We start from the raw sequence: 26,906 nt of genomic DNA on the forward strand, positions 1-26,906 counted from the left end.
AAAACACACTTCAAGACACTTGCTAAAATTACCATCAAATGTGGAGTATAAAGAGATGCTCAAAAAACATTTTGTGATAATAAGTTGGCCTTAGAAGAAAATTCAGGCCATTGATGTTAAAACATGGAAGCTATTCAACATGCATGGTGGACACCACAAGTCCAGCATCCACTGAAAAAACCCTGCATGGGATGTACCACTGACCAATAGATGAAGTGGATGATATGATAAAATCCTACCAAAGGCTTAAGAGAGCCGGGCTGAAGGACAGTACAGAAGCACTGATCATGGCACCACAGGAGCAGGCCTTAAGCACCAGAGCAATAGAGTCCCAAATCTGCCAAACTAAGCAAGATCCCATGTGCAGGGTATTCAAGGAGGCCCCTGTGACAATCCATAATCTTACAGTGGGGTGTAAGATACTGGCAGGAAAGGAATACATATGTAGAAAATCCTAACCAAGTGGCTGAGACCCCCAAGTCAATAGGGAGCCACCTCTCATGGTGGTGAAGAATGACAGAGCTAAGAACCAGTGGGACTTCCAAATACAACCATCCAACCGGACATTGTGATAATTGAAAAACAGAGGAAAGCCGTAGTGATGCAACATCAGGAAACATCAGGAAAAAAGAACATGAGAAACTGGAAAAATACCAAGGCCTCACAGAAGAACTACAGAGGGCGTGGAAGGTGAAGCTAACTGTAGTGCCCGTGGTCATTGGAGCAACTGGGGCAGCAACCCCCACACTGGAACAGTGTCTCCAACAGATAACTGAAGAAATATTAGAGATCTCGCCCATTGCCAGTTCAACTCACTGCAGTTTCAATTAGTGTGCAATTTAATTTCAGTATGAAAACAGTTTTTCTGTAAATGAGACCATTTGTGAACAAACACCATTGTGAAGACCAGTGATAAACACACCAAAAGTTTCAAGCGGAGATACTTTTTACCACTACCCCATGGTAACTCAAGAGGAGCTTCTAAGTTCTACAGCTGAGATGGGAGAATTGTTTGACATCCACCAGTCACAAAAAATCTGTCTTAAATTAAAGAGTGGCTGCATGAAAGACAATGTTTATGGAAAGCCATAAAGGATCTTTATTGTGTTTTGCAACAAGGGGATACAGCAATGTGCTCTGGTTGGATAAGATGAACTCTGACTTTTTGCTGAAAGGGAAAACAAAAAATATGGCAGAAAACACAAGTCTGAGCACATCATCCACAACTGAAACATTATGGATTTGCAACATTAAGCTGTGGGCAAGTAGCCTGATAAACCAGACTAAATGTGAGATTAAATGTGTAATTTAGTCTGGCCCCGATGAATGAGACATCATAAAATGGTTGATGAGAACAACCCGTTGTCTTTCAAACCATGTCTGTCCAATGCTCTGACCAATAAGTGCAACTGACTGTGACGTACTAAGCGCGACAGAAAGCTGGTGGGGAAGTGTAGACAAACAGCCTGTCGATAAAACGGCGAAGCCGTCCTTCTTAAAAATGAATGAGCGTAGAGCCTCTTCCTGCACACGTTTCAACGAAAACCCCAAGTCTAATCCTTCCAAAACTGATTTCAAAGCTGAGTCAAACGAGAACTGTTCAATAGTTGTTGCCATCTTCCTTGTTGTGCTTTCTCCAGTGCCGCACAGCTTTGTTGTCCCACCCTCAAAACCCCGTCTGCTTTGCATCCAAAAATTCAAAATACATCCCTGAGTTGTGATTGGCCAGCCAGTTCTAGGTCCTGCGGCATTGATCGAGGCTAGACCACTCGGAGGCAATAATGATTTTGGCCACTGGTGGGTGGGGCTAGTTTACTAGTCTAGCAGGCAAGCTTTTCATCAGCAGGTGAAAATAAAGCTATCTGGAAATAATTAGAGTAAACTGCATAGCTAGATAGAGACAATTTCAGAAGATAACCTGTTATAAGCTTCAAAACCTGAGACTTGAGCATAGGTTCACATTCCAGTACTATAAAGACCCAGAACTACAACGGAATGGCTTAGATGAAAGCATATCGTTATATTACAATGGCCAAGCAAAATTCAAGCCAAAAACCTATCAATGCAATAAGGTTAGACATTTCTATTCATTATCACTAAGATGAAGCAATGCTGTAAATAAGAGTGAGAAAATTTCCTGCAAACATTTGTTCTCCAAGGCATTAGCAAATGCACAGCACAGGTTTAAGATTATATTAATACAAAAAAGTTTTTTTAATTGTTAATTAACATTGACATTTAATTAACATTTTTTTTATTTAAAAATGTAAATCTCAATCCCTTTCATTCTTAGGATTATGTTCTGCATTGTATTGGTCTTTGACCCCAAATCCCAATAATTCAATAAGGTTTGTGATTTTAATGTGACAAAGGATGATAAAAGTATGTGTGTCAATCTGTTACTGATTCTGCCAGAGCTCAGGACTGGAAGGGATTTGGAAATACAGCCATGTGTCTGACTGAATTTCCAGGGAATACCAACAGCTTTTACAGCTTCATGGAGCTCCTGCCTTTAATATAAAAATAATGAACTACATGGTGATTTAAGCGGATATATTTTCACGAAGCAAGATGGGGTTTGTGGGAAAGAAGTATGCATGCTAAGCTCAAGCTGGTTAGGGGTACTTTTACTAAAGAGCAGATTTAAGAGGAGAATAAATGTGTGACAGTCAGTGGTAAATATTAGAATGTGCAGCCAGGAGCAGAGTAGGGTTAAAGCCTGGCAGATTAGTCAGAGAGAGCACCAAGGGAGAGCAGGAGTACACATTAGACAGTGAAGCCATGTGTGATGCTCATGTCGGTTTTCAAATGAGCTTTGATTAGTCTGAGACTGATTTCCACAGCTCTCATCACATCAAACCCCCATTCCCTTCCTTTAGGACCTGCTTCCCTTGTTTTCTTTTCCATTTTTCTCCCGCTCCTCTGGTCACACTACAATAGAGACAATGAATCTCTGCCAAACTTTGACTGCCAACATTCTGAGTACCACAACAGTGTGGGTGTGCATGAGCATGTGCCATTATTTATTTTAAAAAATCTTAATTTCATCAAACCAAATGCTGTGCCGGCACTCCTGGGCTATATAGAGATAATCTTCAATTGATTTATTAATACATTATTAATAGTCCTGAAGAGTCAGGTCATGCAGATATTCCAGGCTTATCTTCACACAAATACTCACAGTAATGCACATAATACCAGAGGAATAATGGAGTGGAGCCGAATGTATGCAAATCCAATTTTCATAAAGCAGCCAAATTAAGATGGAAAGAACAGTACCTACTCAAATTAGAAATGAAGCTTCCAAATCAGAGCGCTCACCAAGAGTATGATGGAGCCAATACTTACACAAGTGGGTATAAACACATTTTAATTTTCCCATCTCTCTCCTGCATATCCTTAAACTCCTCCTTCATTGTCCATGTGGTGACCCAGTCCTCCTGAAGCCCCTCCTCTTCATCTGAGCTGTCCGTCACCCAGCAGATTGCTGGCATGGAGCTGACTGAGAGCATACAGCAGATGGTGTGCTGCTATCTGTGTGGCGGGCCACAAGCCGGACATTCGGCCGCCCCTCCTCTTCATCCTCCCTGCAATCTCAGCTCCGTCTCTCATAAACATCTTCAAACACATATACACATACACCCTCCAGCTTCATTTGAGCCCAGTCAGGTCACCTGCTGCCAAGCTTACAACAGGGCACACACACATAGAAATTGCAATATCTTATGGTACATGGCACATTCAAGGAGGTCACACATATGGCACCATTACATGCATGGATTCCCTCCTATTCTCCTGCCACGCTCCACCTCACACTGAGATGACAAGAAATTTTATTGACGCTCTCACATCACTTCCCACCTTGCACACATATCCTCGCTCCATCTCATATGAGACACGTTTACTGAAGTACAGCTTTTCTAGCCCGGTCAGCAAAGCAGTCTGCTTACAACCTTCATCAAACAGCTAATATATAAATATTGCATCCTTATTTATAATAATCCCACCAGAGCTGCAAAAGGAGCGTCTTCTAAGCATTATAAGGTAAAAATGAAAAACACAGCTCTCAAAGCAAATAAATACTGATATCCAAATCTATATAGTTTCCTTTTTTAGTAATTTCCCAGGGATTCAGTTTATTATGCAAGCTTTGATAGTAAGCTAAAATAGATAACTAGATAAGAGAAGCTGTTTTCAAATAATAATTTCATAAATTACCCTATTTGAAAAAATAACCACCCCCATTCATTAATTACTTGTTAATAGCCACATTTTTCTTGGTTAATTTCAATAGCCTTGAATACTGTAAAACCAATTAAATGCATCCTACCCCATAAAGTAGGAAGAAAGATCTAAAATAATACATCACATCTGAATCAAAAGAAATCTAAAAACAAATTAGACGTTTATGATGTCTATCAGTATTAAATGGGTCACAAAGTCATTTAAGGCTTAGAGGTAGAAAACACAAGTGAGAGCCCTTATCATCAAATGGAGAAAACATGTAACAGAGATGAACATACATAGGAAGGGTTTGCTTCCCAAAAGGATGATAAACATTGACGGCCCACCTAAGAGGTCACAAAAAACCTGGAAGCTTTTAAAGCCAGCCAGGCTGACTGGGTTTAGTAACTACTAGAAAGAGGCTATGCAAAAATAACATCCATTGGAGAGCTTCAAGGCCCCAAACACCAAAATATCCAAATGCCACTATTTTAAAAATAAAAATAAAAAGTAAGTGTATTTGTTTTCCATATAGTTTATTTTTGTGTGATATTAAACTGATTTTAAACATTTAGGAGAAACAAAAGTAAATAAACAAACTGAAGAAATATGTAAAGAAACTAACACTTTTTTCACAGCGCTGTGACCATAGCAGAAAAACTATATAATGGAGATAAATCTTACCCTGGGAGGACAGAGCGATGTTGCTAAAAGCCACGGAACAGCTGAAGACGATCCAGATCGCTAGAGCCATGTTTGAAGCTTAGCAGGGAGCGGGGCAAATGGACGCCACTAAAGCGTAAAGGTGGTCAGCAGGCACGGGTGAGTAGGGTGGCACTTTTCTCCGCTCACACCCTCCCTGAGGGTGACCCTGCAGGCAGAAAGGTTTAAAAACAGCGGGTTATAAATCACAAACAATGAAAAGGATTTTAAAACAATAAACAGAAGTCATTCTGCATTTAGTCTGTTTATTCTGCACTATCCCTCTCTATAACACTGTCTTACACTGCTTCTATTGGTGATATGTAAAAACTCAGAACTGAGTGAAGCTAAGAGGTTTAGAAGTGTTATGGTGCAGTTGACATTGTACCGAGAGAGAAGAAAAGAGTTGGCTCATCTAGTGATGGTCAAGTGTCTTGATCAGGTGGCAGAGCTGAAGCCAATTTGAGCAAGAGGTGATGGAAACAGCTGTTGACACCACTGGCTCATCATCCTGAAGTGCTTGGATAGTTTATTAAATCAGACATGCTACATATGTTTCAAGGCCTATTAACAGTTCTGTATTCAAGCAAAAAAGATGTGTCCTCTGTGTCTGTTTACCGGCATGGACACATATACAATTTGAGCTAGTGGAACATAATAACTTAGTCAGCATTGCTGAAGGGTTCACACATCTCATTTGCCTAATGATATAAATCACTTTCTGGAACTTGAGTTCTGATTCTTTGACAGTAGAGCCTGCAGGGGCTGAAAGACAGAAAACCGGAAAGACGGTGTTGTTATAGCTAATACTCCTCCTGCTGAGTTTGCTGATGAAACAGACAGATTGGTCTGGATGCGTGTGTTTGGGGGAGAATTTGAGCATGAAAGCAAAGTACGTTTGCCTCTTTATTTAATTATACAAGGTAATAGGAGTCTTCACACACATTCTCACTAGCTAACTTCAATTCAGCACAATATTACATCGCTTTTTTTTTTTTTGTTTACACTTTCACTGCATTCATTTACCCCCAAGTGCAACTCTACTAATGAGGCATGTGGTTGTTTCTAAGCGTTGGATCAAATTGACAATTCCAAAGAACCTTTATTAGAAATAATTAAGCATGTAGTTTACAATTGTTCAAATGGGAGCTACACATAAAGTATAACACAATTTGTTCGCTAAATGATGACCTTCCAATTTGGATTTATGGTAATTTTCATGTTGCTCTTTTAAAAAATACATAAAGAGAAGGTTGTGGAAATAGACCTGTTCTCAGTGGAAATTAAGTGCAGGATAAAAACTATAGTAATGTTAATAAAATGTAAAAATCATTTTTGGTTTTTCAATCTTTATTAATTTAGTTACTTTTTAACAGTAAAACAGTTATTTAATTAAGAAGTCATATAAATATATAATTTTTAGGTTAAAAATATGTTTTATGATTTTACATTTTATTTCCTACTGGAATTAATTGATTTGGAAATATTTGGAAAAGTTTCATTTCCATGTTTTTTTTTCTCTCCAGCTTATCGTGGTTGCATAAGAACAAAATTATGTAAATTTTGTTCTTAAAATGTTATTAAAATGGATGCATATTTTATTATATATTTTAAGGATACTTTTTCTTTCGCAATGGTTAACTATTTTTTTAGAGAAAAAAAATCACTTTAACTGTAGCAATTAGAAACACAATTTAATTCATATTTTAATATATTTCTAAATAGTTTTTTTTTTTTCCTAGGTACAGGGAATTTTTATTAGCACAGCCAATTTTTTTGGCATGCATACTCTTTTTCTACATGCTAAAAAGTACTTGCAGTGTTTAATACGAACTTCCAGAATGGAAAGGAGGGTTATTTAAGTGATTTAGATATAGCAGAGTGTTGGGGCCAAATACTGTTGATCTACCGTAATGATGATGTGCAATCATCTCCCAGTTTAACAGAGATTGCTTTTTTCAAGAAGAGGAAACAAACAGAGATTTACTTCTGTTGATGAAAAATCCCCTGTTGACGTCAGAAATTAGGGTTAATTTCCACCACTTGTAATCAGGGCATTGTTCATTTGTTCACAACAGCAGAGAGTCTGATATGTCGGTAAATCGAACTTCACTTCTTTTACTCAGCTGTTTTTACAACATGACAAGCCAAATAAATGTGTGCATTACACCAGAGTGGATCCGACTCTGTCTATCCATGTACCGCTCTATTCGACCATCCCTCATGAACAAGAAACAAGGATGCTTGAACGTCTACACTTAAGGCAGATACTGATTCCAAACCTGGAGCAAGTAGCACACCTTTTTACAGGTTTAGAGTCATTTCATCTAACCTAAAGAAGCTGATTCTCATGGGGATGAAAATGGAAGCTAAAGCAGAAATAACAGGCATACAATATGCCTTCTTTAAACACATACAGTAGCACACATAACCTAAAAACAGATGGGCCAGAGCAGCAGAATACGAGGCCGGTTACGTCTCCTGTTAGCAAAGAAGACGAATCCGAGGCTGCAGTTTGCACAGGCTCACCAAATGTTGGACTAAACAGATTAAAAAATAGTTACCAGGTCCAACAAATCTGAAATAATCCCCTGACATGACAGAGTTCGGCAAGAACAAAACTACAGAAATTATCCTTTCAACCTTGTGTCAAAGGTTTAGGGTGGGCTGTTATTATGTGGGGCCTATTTTCACAGTTTGGAACCAACTTGTGTACACAGAAACATAACATTAAAAGGTATTAATATAACAATCATTTTATAATAGCCCAGATTTTAACCCATATATAAATGTAACCTGGAAAGCTACAAGAACCTTATGTGCTGATTGGGGAAGCAATACCTATAACCAGCCAACCACAGTTTAGTTTCAGCAAATCAAGGTAACAAATGAAATCACAGCAGATGCCACGATAAACCACATTGACTTTTAGTTTTATGCTCTTGCTGTTCAAAGATGTGACAGCAGAAGCTCTGAGTATGTCTTATGCCATGTTTATTTTAGTTTGGCTAGAGGCTCACCAGCTCTTTCTTTCATCACAGCTTTATTTGTCCCACCTTGGATGATAATACTCCAATGTGACAGGGCGGCCCTTTTTGGGTCCGACACAACTGATTGAAGCTAGAGCCGTACAAAATGTATTCTAATGTGTTTGTGAATTAACAAATACGGCAAGACTTCAGCTTTCAGGCAGTGTCATAGAAACATATTGCTTGGAGTTACTACAGTTCTTGCAGCTTCCATGTATCTATTTGCAGCAATGGCTGAATATCATTACACAGGAAGATGGAAATTCTTGGTTTACTGAATGGCTCTTTCCAACTCTACATCATCATTCCTGAATTGGCTTTCATTTGAACTCTGCAGCCCCTCCTTTTCATTACCTTTTCTGATATTTAACCTCCTCCCTAGTGGCAATGCCAGAACATTCAGCAACCTGCTTGGGTGTTACTGCACGGATTAATATGTTGAACGTTGTAGAGTACAAGCGAGACAGAGGGAGAGAGCTGCAGACACTAAACAGGAGGAGACTGAAAGCGGGCAGAACAAAGCAGACTGCAGCAGCTGTTCTTTACATCAGCATTTATTTCTAGGAAATGTTAAACTCAGACACACGCGCTGCCTCTGCACTAATGAAGATTCTTCCCCAATACGAGTTTATTTGTAAGCATTCCATTTGAATAATAGCAGAAAGACAACATGTTCAATGAGAAAGCAGTGGATACAGATATAAGTGGAGAAGCTTTAAACAAACAGCAATAGATGTGCAATGTAACACTGCAGGGACATCGATTCTCTGTCAGATTTTTACTCTAACTTTACAGCTTCTTTCCATTTGATATCACTTTAATAAGAGTGTTGAGAAGGTTTTCTCTACAACATGCACAAGTAAAATATCCCTTCTCTCATGTGCTTTCATTTCTCCTCAGTATGTCCTCTTTAAATAACAGCTCTCCTGTGGTCTCTGAAGATGAATATGGCCAAGAAAAAAAAAAAGAGCAGAGAGTGACTGGATGGCTGAGAATGAAGAGAAGGGAACCAGATAGAAATGCACGGTGGAAAAATTTAATGCATTTTGAGATTTGAAAAAACCAAGGTGACACAAACCAATATTCGGATGCACTGAGGTTGAAATAGATCATGATTGAAATAATAATAAAAAAGAATGTACGAATACAGTGGTAAACAAAGAAGCATAGCATGACTAAAAGTTAAGAACAAGGACCTGCACTGAATGGAAGGTATTTGGTGTAAGATCAATAAATGCGAGAAAATGAGAGGAATTTTACAAAACAAAAATGAGAGAAACACACAAGACTAAAAAGGAAAAAAAAGCAAAGAAGGAAGGATTTACTCTATGTTTTGCTGCGTATGAGTCAGACTGCCTTCGGGTGGCTGAGTGTATTTGGAGGTAAGGAGTCTTTAGGGAGCGTGAGATAGGTGTCTTCACCCTCCCAGCTCTCCCCGCCGGAGGATGTGAGATGCCCAAGGCCACAAGCTGACCTTTTACACTGATCAAATCCACTATTATTATCATCAACGTTTCTCTTCTAATGGAGCAGAACGTCATGTCCCTGTGAGACGAGAGTCTGCAAAATGGGAGAATGGAAGAGCAATTTGAAAGCATCGGTGGAAGGGTGAGCAGGCCGAGGTGAAGAGGATCTGGGAGGTAGGCAAATGACAGTCAGCTGTAACAATACAAAGAAAACCTGTGGTTGTCTAAATGGAATGGCGACAGAGTCACACTTGGCCACACCTCTGTGTCATACTGTTTCAGACGCTATGCTTTATTTTGTTAGCCATTCATTTACAGGCTGCCATGATCCAAAGCAAATAACCTCATTATCCTTTTCTATTGGATCATTACGATAATCACTGTGATCATTAGGATCTGTTTGCTTTGGCAGACATGGTCATCAAGAACAGAGTGTCAAAAGCTTTTTTTTCAGCCATGGAGGGAGATGAAAAGATTATGCATGTGTTTTCCTGGGTCCCTGGGCATATTTTATATATTTACTTTTGCATAATTTTAGCTGTGCTTATCCCATTTTCATACATCTTTCCAGGCTACATTTTTTTTTTACCCGAATTAATTATCTTTCTTCAGGTTTTACCTATGTTTTTCAAACAAAGTTGAAAAAGCTGTTCAATCAAATGTTATTCTATTGAATGCCTCAAAAATGCATTTTTCCCCATATAATGCTATTACAATTTGACAATTTCTTTTTTTTCTATATGTACAAATTGGTGTTATTTACTGGATGATAAGGGCTCAATTATCATTGCATTCTTTCAGAAGACTGGAAAAGTAAATTGTTACAAAATATTTATTGTCTAGAAGTCACTTTTTGTGTTAAAACAATTCTTATACAGCAATTACATAAATACATAAAACGATTAGAGGAAAAAGATCAGAGTCAGAATTTTAGGCAATTTGTGACACTTCTGAACTGAGTTAATACTTGCTGCCAAAAATGCTTTACTTGTGTTTCTTGTGTCTTTTTTTAAAATAATGAGAGGATTGAAATACACTATATTGCCAAAAGTATTTGCTCACCTGCCTTGACTCACATATGAGCTTAAGTGACATCCCGTTCCTAATCCATAGGGTTCAATATGACGTCGGTCCACCCTTTGCAGCTAGAACAGCTTCAACTCTTCTGGGAAGGCTGTCCACAAGGTTTAGGAGTGTGTTTATGGGAATTTTTGACCATTCTTCCAGAAGCGCATTTGTGAGGTCGCACACTGATGTTGGACGAGAAGGCCTGGCTCTCAGTCTCCGCTCTAATTCATCCCAAAGGTGTTCTATCGGGTTGAGGTCAGGACTCTGTGCAGGCCAGTCAAGTTCATCCACACCAGACTCTGTCATCCATGTCTTTATGGACCTTGCTTTGTGCACTGGTGCACAGTCATGTTGGAAGAGGAAGGGGCCAGCTCCAAACTGTTCCCACAAAGTTGGGAGCATGGAATTGTCCAAAATGTCTTGGTATGCTGAAGCATTCAGAGTTCCTTTCACTGGAACTAAGGGGCCAAGCCCAGCTCCTGAAAAACAACCCCACACCATAATCCCCCCTCCACCAAACTTTACACTTGGCACAATGCAGTCAGACAAGTACCGTTCTCCTGGCAACCGCCAAACCCAGACCCGTCCATCAGATTGCCAGATGGAGAAGCGCGATTCGTCACTCCAGAGAACGCGTCTCCACTGCTCTAGAGTCCAGTGGCGGCGTGCTTTACACCACCGCATCCGACGCTTTGCATTGCACTTGGTGATGTATGGCTTGGATGCAGCTGCTCGACCATGGAAACCCATTCCATGAAGCTCTCTGCGCACTGTTCTTGAGCTAATCTGAAGGCCACATGAAGTTTGGAGGTCTGTAGTGATTGACTCTGCAGAAAGTTGGCGACCTCTTCGCACTATGCGCTTCAGCATCCGCTGACCCCGCTCCGTCAGTTTACGTGGCCTACCACTTCGTGGCTGAGTTGCTGTCGTTCCCAAACACTTCCATTTTCTTATAATACAGCTGACAGTTGACTGTGGAATATTTAGGAGCGAGGAAATTTCACGACTGGATTTGTTGCACAGGTGGCATCCTATCACAGTTCCACGCTGGAATTCACTGAGCTCCTGAGAGCGACCCATTCTTTCACAAATGTTTGTAAAAACAGTCTGCATGCCTAGGTGCTTGAATTTATACACCTGTGGCCATGGAAGTGATTGGAAAACCTGATTCCAATAATTTGGATGGGTGAGCAAATACTTTTGGCAATATAGTGTATGTACGTACGATGTATTAGGGGCCCTGAACTTAACAGCACATTAAACAAGATATATATGTGGATGCATAAACTCTCTGCAAATTTCAACATTTTTAATTTCTAAAAGTAACAGACAGAGCACAAAATGAATGGAGCATTAAATCCAGTGTATGCATTTTTCATATATATATATTAGCCACAAAAAATCACAGGGAGAGCAAAGGTTTACTCAAACTGTTTTGAAGCATAATTGGAGAAGTGCTTCAACCCTCTAAGCTGCGGGATTTTGCTCTTTTCTCCATTTCCCCCTCCCTGGAAAACTGAGATCATATTTTGATAACTGAATCGACTCTGCATGGTTGTGTGGCTCAATGCGCTAACACTGCTGTTTTAAAAGTAAAATCTCTTCAGAGAACTTCTTCAAAATATTCATGAATTATTTTGAAAATGCTAACAAGCTAAAAGGCATTGCAGTGTATTTGAAAAACAGATACGTTGTTAGACTGCTGAAATCATTCAGGGCAATGGGAGGCAAAGCTTAAATTAGGAAAACAAAAGCACAAATATAATCCATTGGGAAAACAGTTGATTGATTTAAAGACTTGACAGTAATAGATTGTGACGGTCAGTTTTATTTATTTTTTCATGCAGAAAGGAAGTCGTTAAATCAGACGATGAAGCAACAGCATTTGCCACACTATTAGGATTGATGTTTATGCCTCAGATGCTTCAACAACAAATAGTTGGTTCAGTAGCAAAGCTCCCGCTAAGAAGGAAATGACTGCCTCCTAGCAACCGACACGGTGAGGCACGCAAAACTGAATGGCAATCATTCACTTACAAATCAGAAAGTGAGCCAAACTGCTGCTTTAAATATTTGTAATCAAGTAAAAACCATCACTTCAAACAGCCTCGTTGTAAAATTGGTGTAAACAGAAAACAGTAAGCTTCTTCTTTAACTCAGCACTGTTGAAAATTTCTATCACTCATACCTGACAGAATGATCATCTCTATAGAAAACTATCTATAGTGACGGATGGTAGAGTAAGATGAAACTGCAAGGAATGACAAAATCCTTTGCTGTGCCTGGCGGCGTCCAAGTAATTCTCCCTCTGAGTCATCGGTGCTGAAGCTTTGTTACACCTGATACTCTTTTGGACTCTCTAGAGTTAGGCAAGAGGGAGCAATACAAGAAAGGGTAACATAAAAAAAAAATAATGAGAATGAATGAATTAATTACTTCTTCACCTCTATAAGATTAATCACTCACAAAGTGATTGCAATTATCCTACTTCTCAGTTACAAATACAGCAGGTATACCTGGAAATATCATTGCCTTCCTAGCTTAGATTTGGTGAGTGCAGAGATGTGATTTCACTGTCAAACCTCCCAGACAGGATGCTAATATGGTTCAAGATTTTATTATTATATTCAAAGTAACATTGCTCTTGAAAGTGTACACACCCCTGTTCAATTTTAGGCTATGTTAATGTGAAAAATCAACTACATTAAATGATTTAAAACTTACTTTTTGACACCTTTAATATGAAATTATCCTTCAAAATAAAAAACAGTTGTTCAAGTATACGCATTAATATTCTGATATATTTTGCCTCAACTGCTTTTGATTCAACTATAGTATACACATGCCAATTATAGCAGCTAGATACAATACTCCTTTAAAGAAGGAAAATTCTTTAAAGGAGTGTGTATTACCTGCATATTGTTTTATCAGAGTTTCCACACTCTAAGTAATATACTGTATATATATAGATATATATATATATAGATATATATATATATATCTATATATATATATATATATATATATATATATATATATATATATATATATATATATATATATATATATATATATATATATATATATATATATATATATATATATATATATATATATATATATATATTTATATATATATATATATATATATATATATATATATATATATATATATATATATATATATATATATATATAAAAAACCTCCTATGGGATTTTACCCAAAAGGTTCATTTAATCCAATCATAACACATTTATACACAAATTTTAGGGGGCTACTTCTTGGCCAGAAAAAGACAAACTGTTGTCAATATTTTGAGACATTCATTACAGGAGATTACTTTCATATGCAGAACATAACCACACCTAATTGAAAAAAAAAAAACAACTACTGCTGCTCCTTCACTGTTGCTGTCAGCTTTTTAGCAGCATGTATGTAATGTAGGATTACAGTAGCAAAGTTCACAGGTATCTTTGTACACTGAGATCCCTCTGATCTCTGTCACGTCAGTAGGAATATTGCAGTTTTGTTGGACCTGGTAACCATTTTTCAATCTGTTTTGTCCAACATTTGGTGAGCCTGTGCAGACCTCAGCCTCTGATTCCTCTTCTTTGCTAACAGGAGAGGTACCCAGCCTTATATTCTGCTGCTGCTCTGGTCCATCTGTTTTTAGGTTATATGTGCTATGTGTTTAAAGAAGGCATATTGTATGCCTGTTATTTCTGCTTAAGCTTCTGTTTTCTTCCCCATGAGAGTCAGCTTCTTTGAGAATAAATGCATTTTACATGTGTAAAAAAACGGAGACACAATCTATTAAAATGCAATTTTTTTTGTTTGTTTTTTTTTTCATTATCTTATCTTATTATATAGTGCACAATACACAAACCTCTCAGAATAACCCAAACAGCAGAAAAATATTATATGATTTGGGTAAAGTTCTGCTCTCCCAACCGATTCACTGTTATCCACCAGTTAGGCTGCATATCGCTAATCTCCATAATCCTTTCTTGTATGGCTATTGCTACCAAATGCAGCATAATAGCATTAGTTATTATTCCATCACAACAACCTGATTCTACTCCATTTGCATTGATGCTCAGCAGCCCACAGGGTCCCAGCCCCAGTGGGAAGAGAGAGCCTACTAATGTTAACACAGAAGCCGTCACTCAGAATGGATAATAATGTTAAGCTTGCAACAACTACAGCAGCACAGTGGGGTCAGATCATCCCAACATTTCTCCATTTACTGGGGTGGGTCAGTTAAGGCCGGGGCTCCGGTGTGGTAGTATCTTGCCTGCTGCAGCAGCCGAGCTGTTTAAATAATGACACCATTGTGCCGTCTCAGTGCAGATGGAACATCAGAGCTCATGTAATGGCCTGTGTATTAGAGCCAATGTGTTTGATTACTGACTCAGGGAGAGCAGGGATAGGCTGTGTAGTCAGTAGGGAATAAAGCTCCCTCTGAAAGACCAACCAAGAGAAAAAGACCTATTTGAAGAACCAGAAGGAAAGAGGGGGGAGGGAAAAAAAAGAGTGATTTTAATGGAAGTGTGCTTTGAGGGAATGCAAATGAAAAGAGGGAATCTGCCGAGCTGCAGAATACAGTGGAAAGATATCAAACATGGACAGCGTGGCGACTGAAGAGGTAAAGGCAGAGGAAATGGGGCAGAAGTATTGAAAGAGTCACGCTCATTATTTTATTCAATACACTTTCTTATGCATTTTTTTTTTCCGTTTCAGTATCAGTAAAGCTCCTGATGCATTTCCCCATGAGTCTAAACCCACACACCTCCTTGTTTCCATAGAGTCTACGCTTTGAGTGCCATTATTCCTAAAACTGCCGTAGCTCCTAAAAAGGACGATGTTCATAAAGCAAAAAATCAAGAATTTAAAATTTCCAGAGTGATAGTTACACACAATAATAAGAGTAATAAGAGTATATGGTATAAGGTGACAATTAATGATGATTTATGTTTGCACTTTTTCTATTTCTCTCTCTCTTATAAGACAAGTTGTAGATAGCTTGTTATGACAGCTTCCTTTTCTCACATTTTATCCCATATACTGATTTTCTTTTCCCACAAAACAATGCATTAAAACATTAACAAAGTATGAACTATTTATTTTTTCTTAAGCTGGACATAAAAACCATGTATGTATTATGTAGCTGTACATAATTTGCCAAATGTTTAGACAATGATACTTGTTTAAGGATGTTGTTTGTGAGCTTCAGTTCCACCTCCAACACCTTCCTGCTGGACATTATGAAGATTCACCACCACCTGGTTTTGTCTGCACCACTTTGCTCCTGGATCTGTGACTTTATGGGGAGGCTTACATCTGTCTCCATGATTCTCAACAATAGCACGCCCCAGGGTTGTGTACTCAGCCTGGCTCTCTTCACCCTCTTTACAAACATCAGCCACACAATAAACAATGTTTGGAAATTTGCACATGACATCACGATGGTACAGTAGGTCCCATCTATGACAATGTTCTTCAGAGCAGAGCTCCATCATCTGACACAAAGGTGTTTAAAGAATAGCTGTATGCCGAACACGGCACTTTCCTCAGGGAGAATGTGAACATCATTAAGTTCCAAAGCATTCACAATTCTTATTAATCTCTACTCGAATAAGATCACCTCCCACCTGATGAAGAAGACCCAACAACAGTTTTCTTCCTAAGGAAGTTAAAAGGAGCTGGCATCTCTTTCCCAGATACTTGCAAACTTCTAGATGGCCTCGACTGGAAACAAGCTGCGTCTCAACTCAGCAATGCGTTGAAGCTGCATGTCACAGGATATGGAGGACTTAGTTGCCAGACACATTGCCAAGGATTTCACCAACCCATGAACTGTTTGTACCGATTTCATCAGGAGAACAGAGCAGGAACATTTAATAAAATAGAGCATACAGTATTTAAAACAGCTTCCTCCCCACAGCTACGAAAGCAATCACCCCCCTGTTGTCAAACACTCATCCCATCCCAGGAGGAGAACTCTTACACATGCACACAACAATGCCATCCTCACACGCACGTAAACACACGCCACACAAAAACACCCTGGCTGACAATCAGACAGACAAACAATCAATCAGAACATCTTATCAGCTGGACTGGCACTAGCTGCACTTTATGTACACAGTGCATGCTACATGTCCAACCCGAATACTATATATCTATATGCATATTTTTTTACTTAAAGTTTGAATTTTTTTGGGGTATTTTTTGTTTTTGCTATATCAATTTCTTAAATATTTCCTCTAAGTATATATATATTTTATATGCCTTCTAAGTCTGGATTAACAGACTCTAAGAAACTTAGTGAATTAACATTATGGTCTCAAAATGGGGGAAAAAAGACACAAATTGATAACGGTGTCTTGTTGAACACTATTTTTTTTTAGCTTTTTATTTAGAATTATATCATCATCTGGGTAGACATTTTTTATAGGAATTTTATCTCTTACATATGTTTCTGTTAGTTTTAAAAAAGATTCATAAAAGTACTGAATCAGATTTTTTATGTGATCCCTCTATTTCACCGAACTGAGCTTGTTTATGAATTTGCTGTGCTCCTGCAGCGCCTGAAGCCAACTTCTTTCTGACCAAATCCTGAATTACTTTATTTCATCTTTTCAGAAAACCATTCAAAATTTAAAGCAAGCTGCCACACCATCAGAACAATTAATGCCCCATTCCCCACCCTCTGTCTCTGTCCTGGTTTTTGTGATAATAACAGGCGTCAGCTCTGCATACAGAGGAATCTTAAAACAGCCCACTTGTGCTTTGAAACTTTCTTGTGTTGCTTTTTGTTGGATTAATTGTACAAGTTATTCTACTTTAATCATATTATACTTATACATTCAAATTTATACATTTGCATATTCCTGTATACTTGTATTACACAAAGTGTTGAAATGTTTCACTTGCTGTCTTTCTAATGCTTGTTATTAGTGTGTGCAGATGGAGTGCTGGCTGCTCAAGGTCAGCAAGGAGAAAACACGGGGAAATGCACTCACTAACACCGGAGAAAGGAGTGAAAGCTCTTATCTCATGATACTGTATGATGTTATGCAGACTTCTGGTTCCGACTGGCTTCACCCTTCCCCCTCCCCTTAGCAGTCGGAACCACATTGTAGCCAGGGCGTTTCCTTAATAAAAAGCTTGGTAGAGCGGAGACTTTTTCAGAGTGGTTTGGAGAATTGTAACTGAACAGTCTCTGATCACTCTCCTTGCAAGTAAATCATACTAAAATTCTCTGTGTCTTCCTTTGTACAGGTTACTGCATAAAATGTTTGGTGTTTAAACCTAACACTTTTTTATATTATTAAAAATGAAATGGCTAATAATGGTGAAAATCTTGAAAAATAAGTACACTTTTATTAAGATAAAATAATTATTTAATTATTTTATCTTTTATGGATCTCACTGAATGAGATGGTTATCAAAATAAGAGTACTTAAATCTAAAAGAAACAAAAAATCTCATGTATTGTATGTAACGTATTCATTACAAACAGGATGATATAAATTAACCATATAAACTAAATGTCTCTTAGAACGTGTTATTTTTACAAAAGGCCAATAAAAAAAGATTTCTGTCATGAATAAATACCGGCCTACTTAAAAGTCTGTCTAGTGTATATGCACTCAATGCATGGAGGTCTTTGGCAAGGAGACAAGCAACCTGTGCTGTTAGGGATGTGGTCAGCCTGGCGCTGTTGAGGTGTTATGAAAACTGAAGTTGCTTTAATAGTTCTGGAAGTAAGACGGCTGACTTTAGATTTGGAAAAACTCGGTGGACCAACCCAAGCAGATGACAGACTACTCAACCCATCATCATAAATCTTCACCTCTCCTCTCACAAAACTGGCCTAAATCGGAGCCAAACTGACTTTTTGCTCAATTTCTTTCAAAACGTTTCAACACTTCCAGGAGCCTGTCAATGTTGGCAGCTAGCACAAGAGCAACCTGTAGGGTGTCAAAACACTTTCAAAAAACCTGAGCAAAAGCCTGCTTGACCTCATGACCCGGACGACTGAGAATTTGAACAGGCTACCTTTCCACTTTTTCTCCATCCTCTGAGAAATTATTTCCTTACGAAATGTAACTTAATCAATTTAATAAATGTAATCTAAAAAGCCGACTTTTCTTTCCTTTTTTTTCATTTGCAAAGTTGCAGCCCATTTTCTTAATACATCTGTGTGTGGTCGCTATTGGAGCGATGAGTCAAGCCAAAGTTTGTGCTTTGAGAATCTTCTTCATGCTGTTAAATGTGCTTTGCTACAAAATCCCCTCAAACCCTTTTCTACTACACTTCTATTCATTTTTATTTTCAATTATTGTGCTTGCATACCACTGTGAAAAGCAAGTTTTTTGTAATGACCTTTTCAAGCTTATCCTACTTATGGAGGATGCCTAGAACTGTCTGCTGGACAACAGTTAAGTCAGCAGTCTTCCTTTCATTGTGTATGCCATGGCATAAAATTTCATGCTAAAAAGCTGTTTAGGCATCCCTTTAACAGTAGCACAGACCATTACTTTCTTGCTACAGATTAATAAAGATGTTTAAAGTTTATTTAAAAGGGAATAATGAAATGTAACATCTCTGAACAGGAATTATATTATATATATGGTCTGACGTTTCCAAAAATAGCTAGATAGACATTTGGTCCACTTATGGATAAACAGAAACAGAACAATGGATGACTATGAGTAATTAATTGTTTTTTTTATCATGTAACCTCCAAGCTGCAAACCTGATAACTGAAATGTTTATTTTACCTTGAAGTTGTTTAAAATATAGACAATTAAGTGTTGTCTGAATGCACTATAAAGCACCTGTTAGGAAAAGCCCACTCTACAGACCTTGGATATTTATGCCTTGTCCAGGATATCTGAGACATGTCTATGCAACTCTGCCTTTTAGCTGCACATAAATGGCACTATACTTCCATTAAAATGACTGATCCTAAAAACTCTGGCCAAAGTGGAGATTTATAAATGCTGTGGTTTTCAACCTGTAAGTACACGAAAAGACGAATGTTATTATCAGGCACATCACAGACTGCAAAGGATGTTCCTTTGCTGCGTCACGTGTGCAACGTTTGTACACATGGCCGAATTTCACATTCAGTCAGTTTTCGATTGTATTGTATGATCCATTTTCCATGGATGTGATGATGCATTCCTAAAAAAAGGTTGTAGCTGATTTGAAGGATTCTGATTGCTAACTTTAACAGTACAATTCCCCCTATGCATTATATTTAATTAATTACATTTATTTGTATTGCTTATTGGAGTATTTCTTTTAATTAGTGTGGATGAAAGTTTTTTTTTCAAACTGTGGGTATATTACTATTTTTAAAAAATGTAGGGGAGATATTTGTTTTTTTTTAAAAACCCTGCTAGTTGAGGAATAGGACTTACAGTCAGGTTGACGTCGTCCCAGCTAATTAAGTAGCTAAGAGATAATGCTTCTGAAAAAAACCAACATGAAGAAATGCTTTAGACTGTCTTTTATTTGCCATCATCCCTACAGCTAAATGAGAAAAGTTGATGCTCCAAAGCTTTAGTGGTGATTACGAGTCTTTTCTATTCAGTTTTAGTGCCACCTTTTAATGCTGTATGCCCATATCAGTTATTATCTAAAAACCTCTATTAATTTGGTATAGATAGCGCCAAACTGAAAGGCCTGTAAAGAACATTTTCAAAACAGAACATTGCAGACCCAGGACCCTCTGGCTGTACATCAGCAATACTAACATATGTGCCACCATACAGCCAGCCATGATCTATAGTGACTGTAATTAATTTGTTGAATGACAACATTAACTATATGAACCTGTCTGTAATACATAAATACAATCCAAAAGTTCCACTTTTGGATGAAACTACTGAACAACATAAACTTTGTCTAATTCACTGAGATGCACCTTGCAGGAGAGACATCCATGAATTATAGACCGTGGCAATAGCTGGAATGCCAGTGGGTCCTGCAGAGATATCAAGCTCCCCGTCCTGGTCTACAGGATCTCCTGTGTGGTCTGTGATTTATTGTGGTTGTGCAGAGCTTGTCACTGTTCATTATTACTGATTCAACAGGAGGCAATGCCACCACCCATCAATGCTTACCCTGTGATGCCTGCCACAGCTGCCAGAGGAAGTGACCTTAGCACCCACCTGTCTTCTCACACAAATGCTGGTCGCAGTCTTACTCTAATGAGCTCTAATGCCTTACAGGGATGAAGCCTCAGCGATCTCTTAACCAATTTCTAAAAAGCAGATATTTCATAAAATACGTTTTTTTACTTCATTCGAACAGTGAGTGACAATATTTTCTGTGCAACAACTTTTTGGTGTGTCTCATATTTATTTGTTTGCTTGCCCTCTTCACTTTGCTATCTCTTCCCCATTGCTCCTCAAACTCAGTCGAAGCAGATGCGCTTCGTATCAGTCAACCTGTGCTGTCAACTCTGTCAGCTAGAGTCACATCACAAATCAATGAAATGAAATGAATAATTCACAGTAACCATTAAGTCTAAACAACTAGAGTGATAACTACCTGCTCTGACATTAATCTTATGAGCCACCAACAATGGATTATGATATAACATGATAATGATATGAGAGTTTGCTCTCCGGTGAAGTCCCCCCCATCCTTTGCACTGCTCCATCCCCAGATGTCACTTGGCTGTGACTGGCAGGCTGCCACCCCGTGCACCGCCAAGCCCAGCTAGATCCATCTTCATTAAGGACAGACGCACTGTGAGTTGTGTATGTTATTATCAGTGTCTATTAATCTGAAAGCTCCAGCAGGGCAACCCCTGTCTCACTGTTGCTCTACAGCAACAAAGCAAAGCCTGTTTCCAAACACTCTCTCTTCAAAGTTTCATTTTCTAATAAGTATGGAAATATCCATACATAATATGGCATTAATGCATTTACTCTACTAACTGTTTATTGCAAATATGTTATGATTATTTGGTAATAAAAAACAATTATTATCTTTCTAACCTTTGAATTCACAACAGGCAAACTGTGAGCCACACCTTCTTTGTTGTTGGTGTATATAACACTAAGATGCACATTATCATGCCTTCCAGTCTTCACATGAATGCTAACACACATGCACCCGCTTACACATATGAACACACTCTGAGAAGCCCACCAGGGCACCACATGTGATGTTGACCCAGTTTAGATCTGTGGCACAAAGTGGAGCAGGGATTCAGAACAAAAAGAGACACTGACATTTAAAAATAGGTTGACATTCTTTTCATCCCATTGCTAAGACCTGCAGAATAGGGGTATCCTTTTCTGTGTCAAAGCCAATGTCAACTAATTATTCAATCTCAACTTTGAAGACTCATGATGCTAACATAGACACTATCTGGTTTCAGTCAATGTGACTTGGTTATCAGAAAGAAAATTAAGAAAGAGGGGGTTGTCTCATTTAAAGTTTAGGCAGGTGGGTTTTAATGAGCATCTTGATTTCCATTATGACCTGCTTTTCAATTAGTAGAAGGTTTCATAATTACGATTACTTTTATTATATTAAATTCTTCCTCCTGTTGCAGCAAAGCACTTTAGAGGCTTACATTTCTAACATGAGTGCTATTTAGTGGCAGCATTAATATCAAGGCTTCACAGTTAGAAAGTGGCCAGAAAATTATCCATGCATTTAAAAAGCATACTTCATATTACGTCATGATGCTTCTGCTGTGACCTTTTATTCAAGAGGATATTAATTAAGCCTGTTGTGACTCTATTAGAACAGTAAAGATAGGCATTGTTAATCGAGTGAGGACTGTGAATATATTGTTTTTGTTTTTATCAGTTGCTTTCCTGAAGTTTCTGAAGATTCTGATGATAATGTAAATGGTCCTTTTTTTTTAAGCCAGTGTAAGCACATCTACATGTAACAAGTATATAAATAAATTGATGTCTGACTATTTTATGTTGAGAAAGCGGGCACGTTTGTGTGTGAGTGATGGATCTAATTTGATAGTTTGACCCCGATCTGCCTGCCAAGGTTATCTAGTTTTCAGATATGAGGAGTGGGCAACAGGAGATTCTGACACAGCAAGCCCAGCTGACATGACCCTGTTTTCACAACACAACTGTCAGACTTTTTTTCTTTCAGGTTCTATCTTGGTCATACATATATGTGTCATACAAACACACAAAAATAAAGAGATATATACAGAGTCAGAGAAACAGATGGGCATTAACTAATAAAAAGAACATGATAAACAACAATTTTTCTAAATCAAATTATGTATTTAAATTTTTAACTAATATTAATAAATCATGATAATGTAGATATTTACAATCAATGAATAAAAAGCAAATCTGAATATTTTTCTTATATATTAAACTTGATGTTTTTCCAACTAAAAGCTCATAGTGTAGACAGAGAGGATGGTGCAGCAGAGGTGAGCAGAAGACAGGACCAACACTTCAAATGCAATCACTTCTAACTTTTCTGTTTTAAGCTAGTATAATATAATAATAGTTGTCTCTAATTTATGTGAGTGATCAGGTGAAGTCCTGAAGATAACACATTTTTTTTCACTGTCAGCTTTGATATAGAGTTTGATTTCCAACAGTTAAAAAACAAATAACTGTAATAAATATGGCTAAGGATCAGTATTTGCATGGGTGTTCCGATACGATACCTTGGTCACAACATGATATTATCACAATATTGCAATATCACTACATATAAGAGCTGAAAGAATTAATCTGATTAATTGTGATGAATCGATTAGTGAAATAATTTTCAACTAATTTAGTAATTGATTAATCATTAACTAGAGTGCAGAGACTTTAAACATGGCTTAAGATGACAGAGCGACCCACCTTGAGCAGCAATTATACCAAAATTGTAAAAAAAAAACAAAAAAAAACTTTTTTGTCTGTCAATATGCTCTATCCATAACTCCTCAATTGGAAAAGTTATAGTTTCACCTGGTTTGTTTTACAAAACATCGTCTTTAAAGAACCTTTTGCTGCCTGATTATGAATTGATTAATCAAAAAAAAAATCAACAGATTAATCCATTAAATAATTGTGAGTTACAGCCTTACTATATATTGCAATATTTTACTCAATTTTACCCCATTGTTCTATATATATATATATATATATATATATATATATATATATATATATATATATATATATATATATATATATATATATATATATATATATATATATATATATATATATATATATATATATATATATATATATATATATATATATCAGCAAATCTATTTGAATATGGCTAGCTTCACTGAAAATTCAGGTGAATTAAAAAGAAGCACAGCCTTTTGCTTAACATTTTAGGCAGCAGCCTTATTTATTTTCAGTAGCTCAGCTATAAGTAATAGGAAGGTAAGACAAAAGTCTGTACATTTGCATAAAATAAAGCTCAGACCCTCCAAGAGAAGCTAAAACTCCAGGGAATGTTAACTCTACTTCAGGCATGATAAGAAATCCTTGGGTTTTTTGTCATCCTCATAATTTGCCTTTTTTGTCTTCCATTGAAGAACACTTACACACTCACATAGACACAAAGGTGCATTATTTCAAACCCCAATGTCCTGGGGAAATGAATGGTGGTGGTGGTCTGACAACTGGATCATAGGGGGAGAAGCAGCCCAGCGCTTCAGTCCATTAGGCTATAACAGGTGCTGCTTTCCACTGCCTGCTTCTATTAATTATCAACTATGTGCTGCAGGAAACAGTTTATGCAGGGATTCACATCAGACAGCCTACCCATCACAGCAGGCGCCAGACCCATAGGGTATAGCTACCCCTGGGCCATGGGGGGGTGAGCAACATTTTATGTTCTACTTCACTGTTTTATTTGACAGGTATGAAGAGGAAATGCATGGACATTGCTGTTCCACCAACAGGCCTGTCGTACTGTAGGACAAAGTTTTCACAAAGTTGAATTATTCTCAGCAGAATATTATTTTCTTAAAGGGTTTGCCACCATTGCTCTGCTCTTGTTTGCATCATTGTCAATAAGTAAAATGTATAATAAGAATCTGTATTCAGGGGATTTTAATCCTTTCTTAAGAAATAGAGCTGCAACAAAAAAGGAATATACACACTTGGATATTAGATATTTTAAACACGCACCCACAAATATGCATTTGTGCATTATGCAAGTGTAAACATATAAGCAGGTTAATATAATAATTATACCTGGAAGAACACCCATCTTCAAACACATAACAAGCTTTCGTTCTCCCTCTCGACATCTCTGTTTCACTTTTTTTATATCTTTCCTTTACTGCTTCTCATGGCCCAGTGGGGCTTGGTACATCAGTTCATTGACACATTTTCTTCTGGTCGGCGGTCTCTAAGGAGTCTCCTTTTTCTTGTGACCTTCCCCCCCCCTTTTACTGAGTGAGTCTCAAGCGTCTGGTCACTCTTCATCCCTCGCTCTGCTTGCTTTTGTTCTGGTAAAAAGATTTCGAGAGGACGCGCAATGAACCGCACAAAGACAGATGAATCACAGGACATTTCATTGCTTTCACTGCTGCTTTTCAAGTAAAGGATAGTAGTGTTTCTACTAAACCATCTTTCCATCCCTCCTCCTTTACTTACGTCTATTTAACCATACTTTTCTGTTCAACAATAAACAACCCCACCCTGACCTGCCTTTGAATTGTACCTGCTTGATCTCTCAATTTGTTTTCCAGTTCCAATCCTACTTTTTTCTCCTCTTTATGACATCTTGCTTTATCTCCATTAATAATTGAAATGTTTTTGAATGGCTGAAAATAAGTATTCCTCAACCAATCAAAGATGGACTCAGAGGCATTCCATCAGCTGTTTTTTTTTTAACCAAAGGTAAAGAGTTTATGAGTCAAATTAAACAAGAAATAATTTTTTGCTTATATTACAAAAAAAAGATTAGATAAATTATTTAAGTGGCACTAATAGTAGCAAATGTAAATAAAATATAAAATTGCCCTCTTTTTGATCGGTAAAGGAAACCACTCCTTCAACAAAACACTTTTTTTTAGAGAGAAAGAGAACTACTTAAAATGCAAACAGGGGTTTAGTGACAGTAGAACTCAGTCATAAAGAGAACACCCTTAAAGACAACTGAACACAGACAAATAAGCTTATTAGGTGTATATGCAAATTAATTTGTTATTTGAAGACGACATTTCTATGTTAATTGATACAGAGATTGACTGCAGATTAATCATATATGTTATACTCTGAGTGTGGAATAATCTACTGTGATGATGAAGATAAAAAGATAAAGATAACAATTAGATGCCTTTATATATTTCTTTCTCATTTGAATGATCTGAAATATGGTGCTGACCCAAATTAGAAATTGAAGAAACCTTATCCTGATAAGACTAAATAGTTCCTTTTAAAATAAGCATGAAAGCTAAAGATCGGGTTTTTTTTTTTAGAACATGGGTTTATAGGCAGCACTGAATGCTGTAAGCACTACAGGTTTCACCCTCTCTCCTTCTCTCATCCCTATTGTCTTTTGGCCTTCTGACCTGTGCAGATCTCACGTTCTTGACTATTCTCTCAGCAAGCAGCCGATCGATAGATGGCTCTGACTCCACCCTGACTCAATAACCTTTCATGCACATCCTCTTCCTCTGAGGATGGAGTGTTCTTGTACATGTCTGAGTATGTGTTCCAGTAGGGAATGGCAATGGCTCTGCATGTTCAAGATTGTGCTTGCAAGGCATGGTTTGGGGCTTTTTGGCAAAGCTTTTTATGTGTGTGTATGTGTGTTTGTCTGCCAGTTTCAGTCTCTCACCCCAGGGCCTAGAAGTCACAGCAGTGAGAAAACAGATTGATTTCTCCCCTCCTATGCACAAACAATTAACTATACAGAGCTCAATTAGACACACGCAGGAGACGCCTCCAGACTAGCCTTTGCCTTGACCCATGATCTGTATCTTGCAAACCAACCTACCATATAGTACTTTATTAATCCAAGGAAAAGCTTTAAAGATGGGGACAGAGACTTGAGTTACCGCACTGACATTACAAAGGTGTTTATTTTCTGTTCATTAACAAAATTAGTTCCCCATATCGTTCATTGCTTCTTACTAGGATACTGTCCATGCACAAAATGTGGCAGGTTTATCTTTAATGATATCCATGGTGTGCAGTTTCATTACCACTGACTGTTCACACATGGCTCCACAGCTTGTGTCGCTAGCTGAGTAAGCAGACTTAGGATGCTAATTTAAAAGCTGGGGAATTCCAGTCAAGCGTGGAACTTTCTGTATTAGCTGCCCTTACGTCCACCTTGGGGAGCCATATTCAAGTAACACATGTTGATCATCCAGTAAAGGACAAACAAGGTTGTCATCCCCCCGTCAGCTTTCTGTCACTTCTCGTTTTT

General features: G+C 37.8%; 1 protein-coding gene across 2 annotated transcripts in view; it reads right to left on the reverse strand.

Moving 5' to 3' along the window:
* The window catches only part of adgrl1a (adhesion G protein-coupled receptor L1a), a 137,177-nt gene that overhangs the window by 74,969 nt on the left and 35,302 nt on the right, over positions 1-26,906 (reverse strand). For both annotated transcript variants that reach the window (XM_038287878.1, XM_038287877.1), the window contains exon 2: positions 4,909-5,095. In XM_038287878.1, the coding sequence (XP_038143806.1) occupies positions 4,909-4,978 (70 nt within the window). In that variant the 5' untranslated portion in view covers positions 4,979-5,095. The remainder of the gene's footprint in view (positions 1-4,908; positions 5,096-26,906) is intronic.

This window comes from Cyprinodon tularosa, unplaced genomic scaffold, assembly GCF_016077235.1.
Source record: "Cyprinodon tularosa strain WSP-4 unplaced genomic scaffold, ASM1607723v1 ctg246, whole genome shotgun sequence".
NCBI classification, from domain to species: Eukaryota; Metazoa; Chordata; class Actinopteri; order Cyprinodontiformes; family Cyprinodontidae; genus Cyprinodon; species Cyprinodon tularosa.